The sequence below is a fragment of the Hetaerina americana genome, unplaced genomic scaffold (assembly GCF_022747635.1).
Source record: "Hetaerina americana unplaced genomic scaffold, ioHetAmer1.1.p SCAF_105, whole genome shotgun sequence".
Classification (NCBI taxonomy): Eukaryota; Metazoa; Arthropoda; class Insecta; order Odonata; family Calopterygidae; genus Hetaerina; species Hetaerina americana.
In genome coordinates, this window is record NW_027286126.1 from 9172 (window position 1) to 27289 (window position 18118).

The 18118-nt window shown below is 33.5% G+C and overlaps 1 protein-coding gene across 1 annotated transcript in view; it reads right to left on the minus strand.

Moving 5' to 3' along the window:
• Window positions 1–1206: 1206 nt before the first annotated feature.
• LOC139700568 (cytochrome b5 reductase 4) overlaps window positions 1207–18118 on the minus strand; it is a 37897-nt gene continuing 20985 nt past the window's right edge. The window contains exons 8-9 of the mRNA XM_071599095.1: window positions 15564–15752; window positions 1207–11818 (exon numbers count right to left, since the gene is read on the minus strand). Coding sequence (XP_071455196.1) covers window positions 11764–11818; window positions 15564–15752 — 244 coding nt within the window. The 3' untranslated portion in view covers window positions 1207–11763. The remainder of the gene's footprint in view (window positions 11819–15563; window positions 15753–18118) is intronic.

Genomic DNA, 18118 nt, shown 5'->3' on the forward strand with positions numbered 1-18118 from the left:
CAGTTGACCTACTCTTCTTGGATGACTATGCCAGGGAAGGGAAATATGCCTCAATAATTCAAATAGAACCATCTCTGCCAAAACAAGACATTGATTGGGTATTAATATCCTAATATTTTTCTATCGTTCAAGCTGATCTTTGGTGTATCTCTGATGTATGGATACTTTTTGTATTTTCATATATTAATTAGTAAGAAATGTATCTTCACCTCATTATGCACTTATGAAAGTTCTTTTAAGCCTTAAGTCTGAGTTGAAAGAAAGGAACTGATAATAGCTTCATATTCTAACATGATAAAATACGTCACAGGCATAAAAGGTGTTGGCCATGGGAAACCAGTGTTCTAAACTGCAAGGAAGACAATCGAGCAACTCTGGTCCATATATTTCTGCTTAGGATAGGCACATATGATCAAGAACCACCAAAAACAATATTACTAAGATAGTACGTGTGATGACATGAGCATACTGTGACAAGGTGATGGGATGAAGCATTGGGCCTATCACCATCTGATGCTCTGTTTCAATCTTGATTACCATGTCCTCTACAGAACTCTGTCATCCACCCCAAAATAAATTCCCATTTCATTAATGCCCTTTTGAGAAGCTTAGAAGGGGTGGGACATAGCAGGAATGGAACCACCCTTTTGCAAATCTTACTGATTTCATAGTTAATGCATGGGAGAAGAATTGTGGTAGGGGATGGCTGCTCCAGTTCCTATACTGTTGAATAAAATCACAACACAGATTAGATACATACATTTAACAAGGTATTACTTATAGCCGAAAATTCAAAGGGAAAATTCAAATCAATTAATCAAAATATTTAATAATTATGACACTTTGCGACTATATAAGAGACATTTCATTATAGTAGCTACCGGCAAGCAAGGAGAATTTTAAGAAATGTAACTAGAAGGCTTTATTAAATTCTGGTTGGTCACCAAGAACCATTTCCTAATTTATATGCTGAATGAATATAAATCTTTCCCTTATGACCACCAATATACGAATAAATGAATGAATAATTCAACAGAAATCAACCAGAAGGTTACTTAGATAGGTGATGCCTGTTGTTTGCATTCACCCAATACTTGAGTTATTTATAAAATGCTTCCGAATTACTCTAACAAAACACAAATTGACAAACATTACTTCCATTAGGCAGGGCGAATAAAACAGACACAATCATAAGGATCATCCTCACTTTATTCACACAGTAGTTTACATAATAAAATCTGCACAAATAATTACTGCAGGTAAACACCTATCTTTAAATTTAGATGACAAAATAGAATACTTTCTGCATAAGATTTCACATTTGAAAATAAGGGTAGGAGGCAAAAAATATATACAATTTATATGGTGAGATGCTTATATTTCACACTCACGACTTCTATTAAATTCCTTAACATTTAACAGAATGGTTATAACATGCCAAGTATCACAAAATACATTGTCAAAAGCTAATTCTAGAAAACAATATTACCTATATTTTGGGGCAGCCATAAAATCCCAAGCAGAGTTGTTGTTCTGGTGCTAAAATGACTGCAAACATTGAAAGTATAATAAGGATTGCCTTATTTAAAAAGGAACTTGATTCTGTTAGGGGCTTTAAGTATGTTTTTGCCCACTTTAACGCAACAAAACTTAATTTTATGACAGAATTCAACATTAAATCCAAAGGCAAAGTTAGCCCCATAATGATTGAAGATTAAGGCTGAAGCATTTGGTATAATACACTTTATATCACATCACATTGAGTGGAATTGGGGTCTATTATTCCTACCACCATCATCTCCCATGGATCAGGTGACAACAAAATCCTACATCATTTAGTTCTACCAATCAATATAGAACATTCTAACTGGGTACCTTCACCCTGAACCTTAAGTGGAGTGCTATAATTTAACAAGCACAACAGTTCTCAACATCAAATCTAACACTATCCACAACATATCATAACATTAAAGCCTGAATATTGCTTTAAAAAGTGCAGGCAGAAATACTGTCACAAGGTATTTTGAGTGAAAAAATATTTGTACTTACAATTAGACAGTATAATCACATAAGGTCACCAGAAGTTCCCAATAAAGAAATATCAGAAAAGGTGAAGAGAGCTTTTGCAGTAAATTTTGGAGAAATGACATTGGTTAGAATTTATTTGAATCATAAGACTTGTCATGCCATGGGTACCTCATGCACTAAGAATCATATAAAAGGACTAAAACATTCATGCAGTAGCAGAATCTACCTATGAATAAATATTTATACACACATACGCCACAAATATGTGCAAACATTTAACACATTAAATTACATTCCTGATGTTGCAATTAGAGGAATCACTTAAGTTAAATTAGCATACATTCAAGAAATCTAAGCTAATAAATATAACTGTTTCTGGTATGACTTGGTGGAAAATCTTCATATTGAAATGGAAAATTAAAAAATAAAACCTTGATAAACAGCTGACTGAATAGAATGGAACTGTAGGCCAAGGTCCTTTATTCTATGAGGATCAGGATCACATAAAGGTAAATAGATAAGCAACAAATTCATATTTCACATAAATTATAGTATTTTAAGTACTCTAAAGAGAATCCTGCTATATTTAAGTGCAATTAAGTCTTCAACGCAAATTATGAGAAGACCTTACTGGCAATGTTGTGATTATTTGCTATTGAATTAAACAGCAACGGATATGCTTTACTGTAAGTTTCTCAACTACAGTGGAAATCACTAAATAAAAAATGTAGGCTCAGCCTGCTTTGGTTCCCAGGGTCTTCAAAGTACATTCATTCATTTTAGATAAAAAATTTAATATAAAACAATGGTTACCACAAACACAGTTTTCACTCATCAGAAAATAAAATCCAGCAAAACTTTTCAGATAGCAATAGACAACATTTTTGATTGGATTTCCTGATTCACCAATATTCCTGGGCAAGTTGACTCATTATCTATTGTACAACAAAAATTTTCCATAATCAAACCAAAGAGGACAATCGCACTACTACATTTCTCTCAAACCCCCTTCCTTTCTGTGAGCAGGGCCAGTAGCAGTACAGCAACACCCCATCTGGACCAATAAACTGGGTTTAAGCTCCTCCAATCCTGTGAAAAATGAGACTTTCCCACTGAGAGATTTTTGGTGCAATCAACTAATTTGGAAAGTTCCATCCTTTCACAAAAGGGCAGGGCTTGGGAGGCTTCTCAATGCACTTTCAACATGTTATATTTAAAAGTTAGTAATTTACAGAAATAAATACTCAAGAAATACAACCACACCAGGAACCCAAACAAAGTTTACACTCAGTATCATGAATCACGAGACTGGCAAAATTGACCCATTGCATAGTATGCCTGTGATCCCTTAAAATTTACAACAAGAGTTGATTCTATACGTGCCAATAATATTGAAGCTTGCAAACAGAAGATTAAAAATAGATCAACAATCCCAATCTGGCTTACTGATTTTTTTGCAGTAATTAATATTGCACAGCAGTTCTTGATATGAACAATGTGTGACAGGTTTCCTGTTTTCGCTATTACCATGGATTTATAAATTTGTTGTAAAACACTGGCTGATCACTTTGGTACTCTCTTTTCACCAGTGACAATTGACAAATATATTAAGAATAATTCTTTACCAAAAGCAATGTAAAAGAAGACACTTTACAATTTAGAACAGCAACTAATAACATTAAGAGTGAAACAATAAAAAAGAATTGCAGACAAGTTTTAGCTATCAAAAAGTACAGTGACTGCAAATGAAATTTGAACATACCCCAATGAATGCCACAAATCTTTATTCTTTGCAGTAGAACCCAAACAAAAATGGTGGGTTAAAGTATATTTCCCATGTTACATTACTGCAATATTAAGTAAAGATCCCATGTCATGTTACTACAATAGTTCACACATTATCATATGTAACAGGGTATCAAGCATTCCTTTCATATATTTAACTCTTTTTTCTAATGCCAAAGTTAAATCTGCACATTTCCTTAAAATACAATGCCTATGGTATGTAGACATCATTCGTAAAACCTGGTACATAGCAATTAGACAAAATAGCTACAAATAGCATTTAAATCTTTGAATTAATTTTAGGTTTCAAGTGGAATTAAGCCCAATGAATCAAACCCTAGCACATTAATGGCATTGCTTTATCTTACATGCTGTAATTCTTGTGTTTAAACAGGCTCCAAAACATGATGCAAGGAGAGAAATTCCACCAAAATATGAAAAAACCTCTAATAAACTGAATGAACAAAAATGACGATTTTCTCTGGAAAATTGACCTATTTCAAGCACCCAACTTTCCCTCCAGCCATGCATGGAGAATGTGTGTAAGGTGGTAGAAGGCAAGGTTTAAGGGAGGAAGAACCTACTACTATGAAAAATAATGGTTAAAATATATGGACAAATGTATCTATGGTATCTGAATTGCAGGATGAAAAGCATTCACAAAGAAGAAATATAAAATGAACTAGTGATTAATATAGCTAGTCAAGCACTGGACAATGTGCCTTATGATAATTTTTCCTTAGGCTTAATAGTATCAGCAACCCACAGTGCTACATGGGCCTGAAGAGTGAGTTGCGCACTTATCAATAACAACATCAAACCGTAGATGACTAGACTAAACCAAAATTTCCTGTATGTATTCTTACATTTTAAGAGAATTCAGAAATCCATATATTTCTCAGTCTTTAAGGATTCTAGATACTCTGTTTAATGGCTACAACAATAATGGACAATAGGCACAGTTCTGTACAATGTCATGACATTGTAGCAAAGGAAAGGAAAAAGTGACAGATTAAAAAAATATACATCTATTTCACTCCCCTCAAGAGAAGATAAAGTGTATGCATCCCACCGTATATAATAATTCAGGGCCTGAGCAACTAATAATAGAGAAATATTACTTCCAGGAAGCTAGACTGGAAAACTCTGGATACCCAGAGGTGAAGTTTTTTTCTGGGATTTACTCAGTGTCCCCATTTTCAGAGACAATTTTTAAAAAACTTTCAAATAATCTACCCTGAGTCAAGTACTTCGTGGGCCTGTGAGTCATAACTAAAACCCCATAAAAGTAAAAAAACCTGGGTTAAACTTAAAAAATTATACAATTTCCCTAATTGGTTTCAAAGTAAGAATGACGATGATTAGTGATTAACATATACAGAACCAGCATCTTTTGCCTAGAAGGTTGAAAACTAAAATCTCAGAAAGATCAATAAAATCAAAATAAATGCCTGAAAATTTCATTTTTCTTAAGGGAAGCTCTATTTACCAAATTACTAACAAATATTTATTTTAACTAGGGGGGGGGGGTAAAGTTTTAACTATCAATTTCATCATGATTCAATCAAATTTCTAGCAAATCATGTCCAAAAATAATCATCAACTGAAATTTGGGTAGCATGTATCTAACCTTTCCTGCATGCCAAACTCTTTCACAAGAAAGTTTAAGCAAATGTATTAATGTTTCAATATATATTTTTTATGGATGCATGTGGTATGAATGTTTCCTGGGTTAAAAATGATGATTAATACCTAGAGCTTATCATTTCAAATAATCAAGAGTCTGGGCACTGCATGAACTCCAAAGGTGATTAATATTGGACATTCATTACATAGGTACTCCGCCATTGGCCACATTCTAGTAATGGTTAGCAGATTGTTAGGAAAAAAATCAATGCATTAGACTTCATAGCTGTAATAAGTCACCCGTTAAATTCAGATTCAAACCGGGGAAATAATTTGGTAAAGTAAATAAATATTTTTAAAAATTTCAATACCTACTTAATAATCTATGGACTGCCTGTTACACTTATTTCTTCTCTCCTCCCATAGATTACAAACGACAGCGGATTCAGTGATTTTGGCCCTTGTCTTTATGCACTATTACTATGATATATTTGCTGATTATAAAATGGAAAGAAATGATGCAACATTAAATTTAATGGTTACAAAGCAGGATTTCACCATAAAAATAAAATTATATGGACTCTTAGCCTTTATCTGTTTTTCTAAATAGTAAACAGTAAATTCAAGTGATCCAAATCATTTCTTGGCAACATCCTAAAATATGCTTAAGTAGACAATAATATGTTTTCAATACAAATAAAAGCAATGGAAAAAAGAGCATACAGACAGATCAACCTTAAAACACTGGGCAGATGGAAACTTAAGCATAAAATATTGTTTATTATACCGTTAAATCGTCACAACAACATTAATTTGGGACTTAGACCCAGACTCCTTTCAGGGGATGTGTATTCAAGGGGGTCTGGCCCTAATGGGGATCTGTAATCAAGTCCCAATCAAGGAATATGATTTTTGAAACTGTGAAATTCTTGCATTTCAGGGCCCTTCATGTCACTGATCCTTTTCAAAACCAAATGAAAGCATCTATGACAAATTTAAATTTTGGCATATGACCAACTTTTGCATGGCTGAGAAGTTGTAGTTATGGTAAACATACAAAAACTATGTGATGAAACTAATTTTTGAAATCCAAATGAGATTAATACATGATTCAGGCATTAGTGTCTTTTTATTAACTTCTTTTAATAGGATACATTCTCCTATTGCACCCATCAGCATTTAGCTATCCATCATTTGCAACAGAAGGCTTGGTAACAGTAAAAAGTAGACAATTACTGAACTGGATATTAGTATTTAAGATAATGCAAATGAAGGATGTAAAAATGAGGTGAATGAGTCACCATAAGTGCTCCTAAAATACAGAATCACTGCTAAATTTTGAATGCTTCCTGGCATAAAACAATCAACAAAGGGCAAAACAGAAGACTAAAGAGTTTAATTTTCTAAAATCCAATGTTTTGGGTTCAGCTTCGCAAAGGACATGTGTTTGATTGATGTCGCATAACATTAAAGCCACCTAACATTTTAATTGCAAAACTATGAAATAAGTAGAGAATTTAATCGTTTTAAAAATATCACAAGAAGATACTAAATAAATATAGGTTGAAAATATACCTAAGGAAAGGCAGCAAGTGGGAGCTTCCCTCAAACCACAATAACAAGGGCTTGACATGCTTGGAGATTTAGAACACATTCCAATCTTTACCTGATTATTGTTCTGCCAATACACCTGATGAGAAGGTACCATTTGAAGGGTGGCAAGAAAAAAGCCACAATCGATATTGAATAAGTGGAGTGGAAAGGACCCACCGTAAGGAGATGGGAAGGGGAAGTTTTGGGGTGCTAAATTAGTGAGGAAAACAAGAAGAGAAGCTGGAAATTTTGGCTAAATCAGTAAAACCAATTTCACACAGTCAGAAAGGTTGCTAGTGAGTCCAATTTTAGTTATGCCAGGCTAATATTTACAATCAATGATCATTATTAAATCCTAAGGCAGTTGACCTACTCTTCTTGGATGACTATGCCAGGGAAGGGAAATATGCCTCAATAATTCAAATAGAACCATCTCTGCCAAAACAAGACATTGATTGGGTATTAATATCCTAATATTTTTCTATCGTTCAAGCTGATCTTTGGTGTATCTCTGATGTATGGATACTTTTTGTATTTTCATATATTAATTAGTAAGAAATGTATCTTCACCTCATTATGCACTTATGAAAGTTCTTTTAAGCCTTAAGTCTGAGTTGAAAGAAAGGAACTGATAATAGCTTCATATTCTAACATGATAAAATACGTCACAGGCATAAAAGGTGTTGGCCATGGGAAACCAGTGTTCTAAACTGCAAGGAAGACAATCGAGCAACTCTGGTCCATATATTTCTGCTTAGGATAGGCACATATGATCAAGAACCACCAAAAACAATATTACTGAGATAGTACGTGTGATGACGTGAGCATACTCAGTGACAAGGTGATGGGATGAAGCATTGGGCTCATAAGATTAAAGCTACTTTGCATTTGAATAGTGAAATGATCTTCATCACCAAATAATCATACACCAAACTAGCATTAGCATTCAACTGAAGTAGGATTGACTGAAAAGACAAATGGAGATCAGATGGATGCTCTGTGATAAAAGATTGACATAAAATGGTTATTTCAAAATAGAATTCAAAAGGTGAAGATTAGAATCAAAAAACATACAATAAGTAATCATCGGATACCATAGTCCTAAACAAACTCTCAGCCCTAATTGTCAAATTTCAGAATAGTTAAACATTTCTAAGAATACATTTAAATAACTTTTCCCCACTTGAATTTTAAGTTTCTTGATGTTCAAGCACACCAAAAGCACTATTTCAATGAACTATTTCCACTTTCACACACATTTTAGATGCTCAAGACACTAACCACTGCATGCAGAGAAACGCAAACTGAACAATTTATGTAAATTCATTATTACTAAAGGCACTCTGAATCCCAAAAGCAGTTGTGCTCTGCATATCAGACTTACAGGAAATACAGACAAAACATTTATTGCAGAATTATTAAAGCAACTCTGAATCCCAAAAGCAGTTATGCATTGCATAACAGACTCAAAGGGATTACACACAAAAACATGGCTTCATTCAACTTGTCATTTACTCATTAAAAATATATACAGTGACACCTCACTTGCATACCCCTTGAACTCATGTCCCTGCTATTTCTGTCATTTTTTCATCATCTTAGAATTTCAGCATCATCAACATAACTTAAGTAATATTCAAATGGTTTTATTTTGTTGATTGCCATACCTACTATAAATAACAGATTCTGATGTGATGCGGTGGAACCGTTCCAAAATAACAGAGATGACAACTCTTGCAATTTCCCATTAATTAAAAGGACATTTGCAACAGTTTTTGCCTCTGTTATTATCCCATTCCTACCTTATAGTATATCTGTCTATTTTACTTTTCATGATACATTATAAAATGAAATTCAGCATTGTCATGTAATATTTATTGGAAATAAAAAATAAGTGGGAAACAAAAACTATTCTTGAAAAAGAAACCCAATATTTTGTAAAGAATTGGCACCAAATAACCATTAAAACTATTCAACTGTAAAAAACATTAAAATTTTCAAAGAAATGCTACACAATAACCCCAAAGTAATCCAGATTATTTGGGACTGAGGGTTCTTGAGATTAGGTAAAATCCACATTAGGCAAAATCCAGATTACATATGACTTGGAGAAACTTTTGAACTTTGAAGAACAGTGATTTCCCTCAGTTTACACATTCCAATTGATCAGACTTTTTCCCCTTTCCTTCCAAAACATCTTTAAAATGGGTTTTACTGTACAGACTCATTTTATTAATCCTAATTCACACAGCCCTGGATTTCCCCACAGGAAAAACTAGAATGAAAATATTTCTAATACTGTATTTTCCCATCCATAATGCGGGCATTATGCATACAAATATGTTCAGATGATCGAAAAAAATGACGGTGCGCGTTATGAAATGAAAATTGAAAAAATCCAAACATTTACACACCTATGTACACAATAATTTTAGAAGAGTTTTGCATAAATACATTAGTCTAGAATTATGCCTTTCTAATTGCATTATATTTTTTACAGATCTGCTACAGTTACAGTTATTTCATCTCATAAATCCAAAATAAAAAGAAGAAACATATAATTTCTATACTTCATTTATTCTAATACGTAGTACTTCTTTATGCTAATACACAGTGCTTCACGTAAACGAAGAGTACATCATATTATATACACATATGTATAAATATATGATGGGATAGGTAGATGACTCGATTCCAAGAAATTCATCACCTGAATCACAATTAAATGAATAAAATGCATTTATTATTTCTTCAGACACATCACCGAGTTTACTTTGCAAAGTTAACTCTTACTCATCTTCTAGTACTGGCATTGAAATATTTCCTAAAGCTTTTTCAAATCCATTTTTACACAAGTCCCTCTGACACCCTGGCAACTTTCCAGGATCCACTGTCTTATTTCTTCATCAGACACTCTTTCAATCCTTCCCGATTCTGTACAGTCTTTCATACCAGACATTATCCACTTTTCCCAACTAGAACGTAACTTTGATTTAAAAGATTTATTAATGGATAAATCCTGGCAGCCTCATGATTTCCTTTTTCTTTTGCGAAATCGATGACTTCTAGCTTAAACATTGCTGTATACAATTTTCTTCTCAATGGGTAATTTTCTTGAGAAAATTCTAAATTTCAAAAGCTTAACTTAATTCAGGTTTGAAACAATCACCATGTGGGTGGCACTTTCATAGAACTTGGAGGGGGTATAGAACAACTGAGCGCCAATACTAACAAAGCGAAGTAAAGAAAACAAAACAAGAAAATTCTATTTAATTCATTCTCTTATTTTTTTAACATTTGATTAGCTGAGAGTCAATTTAAATAGCAAATAAAAGGGCACATAAAACTTTGTCTTGTTTTGACTTAGGAATCATAGCAAAAAAGCAATAAGACGGCCTATTGTGTTGGCTTGTAATTAATGTTTATTTTTTGATCCTTCTATTGCTTGAAATTAATTTTGGTCACCTGGCTCTAATCTTCTGTATACTTATGGTAGATATAGCCACAGGCAATTATGATTGTTTGTTTGGTTGGTTGGTTGTTACCATTAATTAGTGTATGGATATAGATGTATTTTTACCCAATATATACTTATACACACAAATACGCACAGATGTGCGGAATCTATACACGTTCAAGAGAACTATGAAGCCCTGTGCGCATGGTATCTACCTAAATTCATGATAACTACAAAGTTCTGGGTGGGCGTTATACATAAGGTGCGCGTTATCGATGGGAAAATACGGTAATTAAACTTTCACAATATATAGTTGGAAACATGATTAGGAGCCAGTAAAATCACTAAAAATAAGCATTATTAAGAGTAAATAAAATCCAATAAAAATAGAATCCCTTTCCATTGAACAACATTCAGTAGTTAACAATCAACTTTAACAATTAACTTAAGGCCATAGAATGTAAATAAAAGTTTAAAACAAAAACACACCCTGTGCATAACACCTAGAAAATATTGCTGATGGCCAAGTTTAAGAAAAATAAACTGTGGGGTTTCTCATGAAAGGCAAATGGCTGAAATGGCATTGTGCAATTATATCTATATTAAGGTCTGGAATCTAATAAAGTACATCTCCACCAGAAGACTTCACTTCCTAATCACAATCCACGAGAATAACACAGTAAGTGGAACATCATTATTAAAATGTGCTACCACCATTGAACCTTGTTCCCACCCTGTAGAAACATTGAGTCATCTTTACTTTCACTTCAGTCTCCCTATTTACATCACACATCATTTATTTTAATCATTAACAGTGAACATAAATATCATATTGCATCTAACAACAATATTAATGGCATGACAAGATGCTCACCTAACTACCTATAAATCTAATTTCAAGGAGTCAAATGTATAAAATGCTATAAGTGAAGTGAACCAGGGAAATTGGACTGGATGTAAAAGATGGAAACACATACAAGAATAATAGAGAAACATCTGTAGACAACCCTAATTTAAATTAGTGAAAATATCAGGTGGCCCATTAGCAAAGGAGTCTTGACAGATCCCAGTGTGAGGCAGCTCAGGTACATTGCACACGCAGCATGATTAGCTTCAAACAAAATGAACTGTAAAAGACTTATCTTCAGGCGTTATCGATAAGCCAAGTGTCCTATCTCTATTTGTATTAAACACTTAGCTCGCCAGTATAATAACAATCAACTCATAGATTCCAAATGAAGATTCTTGCCAAGTAATTTATATTTAATTTGATATTAGCCAAGGAAGCTGAAGAAATCCTTGGTTTTTACACTAAAATCAAGAAGTATCCTGAAAAGAGAAAATTTAATTGATTCAGTGAATATCCATCATATAGCTCTTTGGCTCCACAGAAAAGCACCCGAGATTAATTGGATACCTATTTGGCTAAACACCAAGTATTTGCTCAAGCATTTTACAGTATCACAGTAGTACCAAAGAGCAACACTACGGCTGTATTCCTATTACATAACAAGACATAGGCCACATTTTAAATCTCTACGGTAAGATTGTAGCACCTGTAAGTTACACTGGTCATATGTGATCATTTCTGAACACTATGTAGTTGGATGTAGTTAGCTTTGCATTCAACCATCCAATCCCTCGCTCCCTCATTTCTCCTACTATGACTGAGGGAACGTACAGAGAACAGAGTAAAACAATTGGAAGAGACTCTATCAGCATCAAGTTTATCTCATGGGAAAAGTTAAAGAGTGGTTTTGAATACTGATAGAATAACAATCATGATCCCCAAACTGTTTTGAGTACAATGCAAAACAATGACTTATGTAATTACAAAATAATTGACCACCTCTGAAAAAGAAAAACTCAAAATGCCTCAAAGTTAAATAATTTCAAAATTTGAAATTTAAACATCTTGTTAAGAGTTTGGACTCAGAAGTACACTCTGTTCCCTCAGCCCGGATTTAAGTCTGGCACTAATTTGCTTGCTTCATTTCAATTAAACTCTTGTACTTCTTAAAATAACTGCTACTAAAATAACTACAGTTCATAAAATTTATCGATAATAAGAAAGCAAGCTGCCTATTTCCATATCATATTCAAAATTCACTCCTTATAATATCTGCTAAACATGGTGATGTTAAAAGCATTAACACTTTACTGACCCATGCTTTTTCTATTTTCAATTCTAAATGACAAAACAAACTGAATACATAACTAGCACTGGGATTCATAGTGCAGTCACTGAACTTCAATGGATGTTGCACTTACTATCAACAGTACCATGAGGTTGAGGGGGTTGAAGAAAAGTTTCTATGTTCACTCCCATTAGTGTCAATTAAGGCAGCCATTCCTTCTTTCTTAATTACATAGCACATGTAGCAGTTATAATTCTCTAATATGGCTGGCCTTAGTGCTTTCACTGCTCATTTCAAAGTTAGCCTCTCCTGCCTGATAGTGTATATTTATTAGCATGAGCATTTTTTTCCCTCTTAATATGGTTGTCATGATGCTCCCAACATTAGAAAAAAGTCAAAATGGTTCAATTTTGGTGTCTAGCGATGAAATTCTGCGTGGTGCATCCTTTCGATTAAGTTGGAAAGTGTCCCAACAGTAAATGTATCTTTGGGTCCTCTAAGGAAGAAAAGAAGAATTTGAACATAAACAATGTATACGCAAATCCTCTCACTCTCCTGGTCAGCTCCCATACATTTGCACGTGTTACTGATATTTCTGAATTCCTAGTTGGTCTTTCCACAAATACACTTTAATGCCATGTGTCTGTTATGCCTTACCATACAATTTATACAATTCTATACCAAATATTTCTATTTTTAGGAATATACTGCCTAAATATAACTCTTACTTTGAATGATACTTTTACCTTTTTTACTACCAAGTGCTCAATCGGACAATAAATATTGGCTTTTTTTGTTCACAACATCAAAAGCAAACCAAATTTTACATAGTTGGTCCGAGTTTTCACAATTCCTATTTGGTTCATCACCGTTTTTGGTAAAACAAAGAAATCCAGCAGGTCTTTGCAGCACTGTAAATGGAGCACGAGACTACTACGTTGGCCAACAGTTCTTTACTGAGTCCTGAATTTCATATCGTATTTGCACAACTATGGCAAAAAGAGAAATATTTCATGCTTGGCCTTGTCAGTCTGAGGAGACTGTCCCTCAACTAATTGGTTGAGTTAATGCTAATTGTACCTTATATTTTCACCCACCAAGAGATGAAGAAATTCTGCAAACAGTATCATGAAAACACTTACCAGGGAAGAATATGCATTTATTTCTGGGTTCTAACTTTGTTTCATCCTCTATTTCTATGTCCATCACTTTTCATTACATATATTTTTGAAATTGAAGGCTAATGGTTGAATATATACATTTCTATGCAATTTATGTAGATGATCATATGCAATTTTTTACAAATGGATGGGAATAATTGCCAAGGAAAAGAAAAATGCCTCAAATAAGAGAAAAATTCTCATTGAAAACACAGGCATGGTTCAGAGCAATGAAAATGAATGACAGCTCTCGAAAGCAAAATTCTAAGAAAAGAACTGTGTAGGAAAAAATAAAATCAAATTTCCATCACAATCTATACAAGTTCTTGTGTCATTACATAATTGCGGACAACATATGGATACACTACGATACTCCAAAGACAAAGGAACAGTCTAAAGAGTGGGTTTCTAAAGGCGATTTGGCTTAAAAGAAGGCAAAGATGGAGATATCAGCCAACAAGATGATAGCCACAGTTTTTTGGGATGCAAGCATAATCATTTACATCAATTACCCAAAAAAATGAGAAACAATAAATGGAGAATATCATGCATTGGTATTGAAAAGGTTGAGCAAAGAAATCAAGAAAAAAGTCCTCATTTGCCAAAGAAATTCTCTTCCATCAAGACAATGCACGGGTGCATGCCTTCGCAGTTTTAATGGCAAAAACTATGGAATTAAAATTCTAATTATTACAAAATCCACTGCAAACACCAGATATGCCCCACAGTGAATTTTTTAAATTCCAAAACTTGAAAAAATGGCTACAGATGATGAAAATCGCAAAACTGATTCACCTTGAACGAGGAGGTCATAGACAACACAAATGCCTCTGCTGAGAACCTTCCTCAATCCTATTTTTTCGACAGCTAACGAAAGTAGGAGAAATACTGGGAAAAGCATATCAAACTAAAAGGAGATCTCAAAAAATAAAAAAATATCTAACCAAAATAATTTTCTTTCTATATTTTACCAATAACTTGTATAAAGGCCCAAATATAATGGCCTATCACATACATGAGTTCTCTGCTAAAAAGAACATCACTCTCAGTGGGAATCACAAATTCCCGCATCATATTTCTGCTTTACCCATCAAATTCCTGATATTTTCAATAAAAAATTCATTTTTTTCAATTTTTTGAAGAAATTTCGTTTTCCCTAATTTTTTCCCAAATTGTTTAAGAAACAGCGATTTTTCCTGATTCCTGAACTTTTCTCCAATTTCCTTCACAGAGTGGACACTCAGCCAAAGAGAATTTATGTTAAAACCCAAAATTTTTCTGGAGAAAAAATGAATTCACCTGTAATTTATTCATCAATAATTCCACACTAAACCATTAATTAAAATCTTAATGCTATTTATACTAATAAGTTTATACATATACCAGTTTTAGATCAAATACTAGACTTAACACTGTGGTTCAACTTATTCCTTCAAAAAAATCCCTTAGCAGATACACCATTGTGGCATGAAGTGGTAATTTGCAACTTTTCTTAAAATGGCTAAGCATTCTTCAGGGAGTAAAAATCACTTGGAATGATAATGAATGGGTTATTTCACTTAATTCATGAAAATTCTCAGACATATTGAATACTTCAAAACTAGATGAAGAAAGGCAAAGCAAAGAAAAAGTAGCTAAATATGGCATCTTAAATATAGATATTTCTTATGAAAATGGGTGCATTATTTAATAATGAAAAATATAGTTTCCAAGACAAACACACAATGTATATGATTTATATTAAATCACATAATGAAAAAATGCTTGTATACATACTTTTCTGCAGCACGTGTAAAAGGGATTGGCCCACATATGCAGGTGAAAATACTTAATTGTTCTGTTATACCGGAAAGTAATTTTCCATCAGCACTTGTAAAGTATGGTTCAAGTAATTCACGCCTGATGATACCTCGATTATGAATCCATCCATCATTAGCATTTGAAAGAACATGTCTGACAGTAAATCTGTTAAAAAGACAATCAATTGATTAACATTCATGATTATATTGCGAAACAAAAGGTACTTTTCTGGGAATATATACATATTTGTGGGTGAGTGGGTAATGATTTGATAGGTGACTCTTCCTTAAGACAAAAATTGCCAATACTAGTAAATAGCACGGAGTTAATAAAGATACAATATATAACAACAAGAATATATTACCCTATCATATATGGAAAAGAAACCATAATATACATCTCAAATTACATGCCAGCCAATAGTCAAAACAATACTTCAGTAAAAATCGCATTAAATTTTAAAAATTGAAAATTTTGAAGCATTATTTAAAGTAAAGGAAGCTTCATCATCAGATTTTGAAGAGCATCAATCAAAATTTTAACAAATAGGAACACATTGAAAAGGCTTAGTTAACTGAAATTGTAAAACTGCTTAAACAACTGAAAATATTTTTATGATTGATTAGGATGCCAGAAAAAATGCAAAATGTTTCCATGATGATCAGAGATTATAAATACCAATTAGATACAGTGAAATCTCACTTAGTGAGCACCTTGCACAGCGAGTAATACGTATAACAAGCAAAAATATTGGTCCCAAAAATGACTCGATTGACTTGCAACTTTTTGCATGACGAGGAGAGAGGAATTCCTGGATTCATTGTGGGTCTGCTACTGCAGTTTGCCTCTAGCACCTGTTCTCCTAGCATCTTAGTGTTGCGGGTGGTCACACATTTTTCCAAAATTGTGTTCAAACATATTATCAGTATTTTTTCATACAAATTTAAATAATATTTTGTGCATAGTTTTAAAATTTATCCCAAAGAAATGTATGTAATAAGAAAGTCGTAAGAGAATAAAAATAAAAAATAATAGTTCAAATGAAAATTAAAATCATTGAAAATTGGGAACAAGGTGTCAGTGTGGCTGATCTAGCATGCACATCAACAATTGGCCTTTTCTTCAGGAACACAGACAAGACTAGATGGAGATAGATGCTTCAAATAGAGTGACAAGAATATCTATGCAACGATTACATATTCTCAACAATGTTGAAAGGTTGCTTCTCATATGAATAAATGAAAAGCAATTGCAAGGCAATACCATTAACGAGAACATAATTTGTGAGATGGGGAAAGAGATTTTTGCTGACCTCATTAATCAGATGTTAGGATCATCAACATCTGAACAAGTGTGAAAGGGGAGCCATGTGTGGTTCCAAAAGTTAACAAGAAGACCTGCCATCCATGGTATTGTGAAGCAGCAAGCGCTTGAGTCAAAAGCTACAGAGAACTACATTAGAGACTCCAAAATGGTCAAAGATTCTGAGGGTTACCTACCATAACATGTTTTTAATTGTGACGAGAGAGTTCCCTTCGGGAAAAAGGTGCCACAGCGAACCTATATTTCTACACAGCGGAGAATATACATTGCCTGACCACAAGGCAATGAAAGGCCGCCTAATGTTGCTATTATACAAAATTGTGAGCAGCGATTTGGAAACCAAAACGCTGATTGTCTATCATTCAGAAACTTCACAAGTTTTCAAGAAGTGTTAAATCCAAAACAGCTGCTTTTAGCTGTTATTTCATGGGAAGCTTTTGCATCATACCATGCATACAAGGCATTGCCCTAATAAGGCAATGGTGATGTACACCAAATATTTATTTAACAATCATTATTAGTCACATTTTTACCACGTTTTGAAGAGTCAACAAAAACAGATGTCCTTAGAAAACCTTCCAGTAAAAAGGAACCAGGTACATATAATAAATAATTAACAATTTATTTTGATCCTTTTCCATGAAAAGGTGAACGTCCACAATCCTAAACAATGTATGCATTATTTTCTTTGAGTAAACCTTGAACATACTGGCAATTTATTTTTTTCAGTATGTAATGCATTACCACATTTTAAATTGATTCATATGCAAAAAGTTGTTTCACTGAATGACCGTTCGCTTTATGAGAAAGATGGCAGAACAGATCATGCTCGTATTATGAAATTCCACTATATTATTGTTTCAGAAGATCAAACATCTAATGATTATATAGGTAAACATCCCTCATGGTCGATAGAACACAATAGTGCATATGCACTTACAAACATGCACGTAAGGGTAATGGATGGCAGATCAATCCAGAATGATATTTTGAAGGTGAACTTAGAAAATTGTAGCAAAATGAGAACATTTGTGAAGTTCATCTACAAGGTGGGTCATTCAATAACTCCTTGGAAAATCTAAGATATGATGATCATAGCATTGGGAAAGGTTAACCTTTAGTAAGCCTCATCTCTCACCAGCTTGCTGTTCAAGACCCAGCTTAATCCATCAGGTGGTTTCATTTTCACAGTCGATCGTAGCAACAAA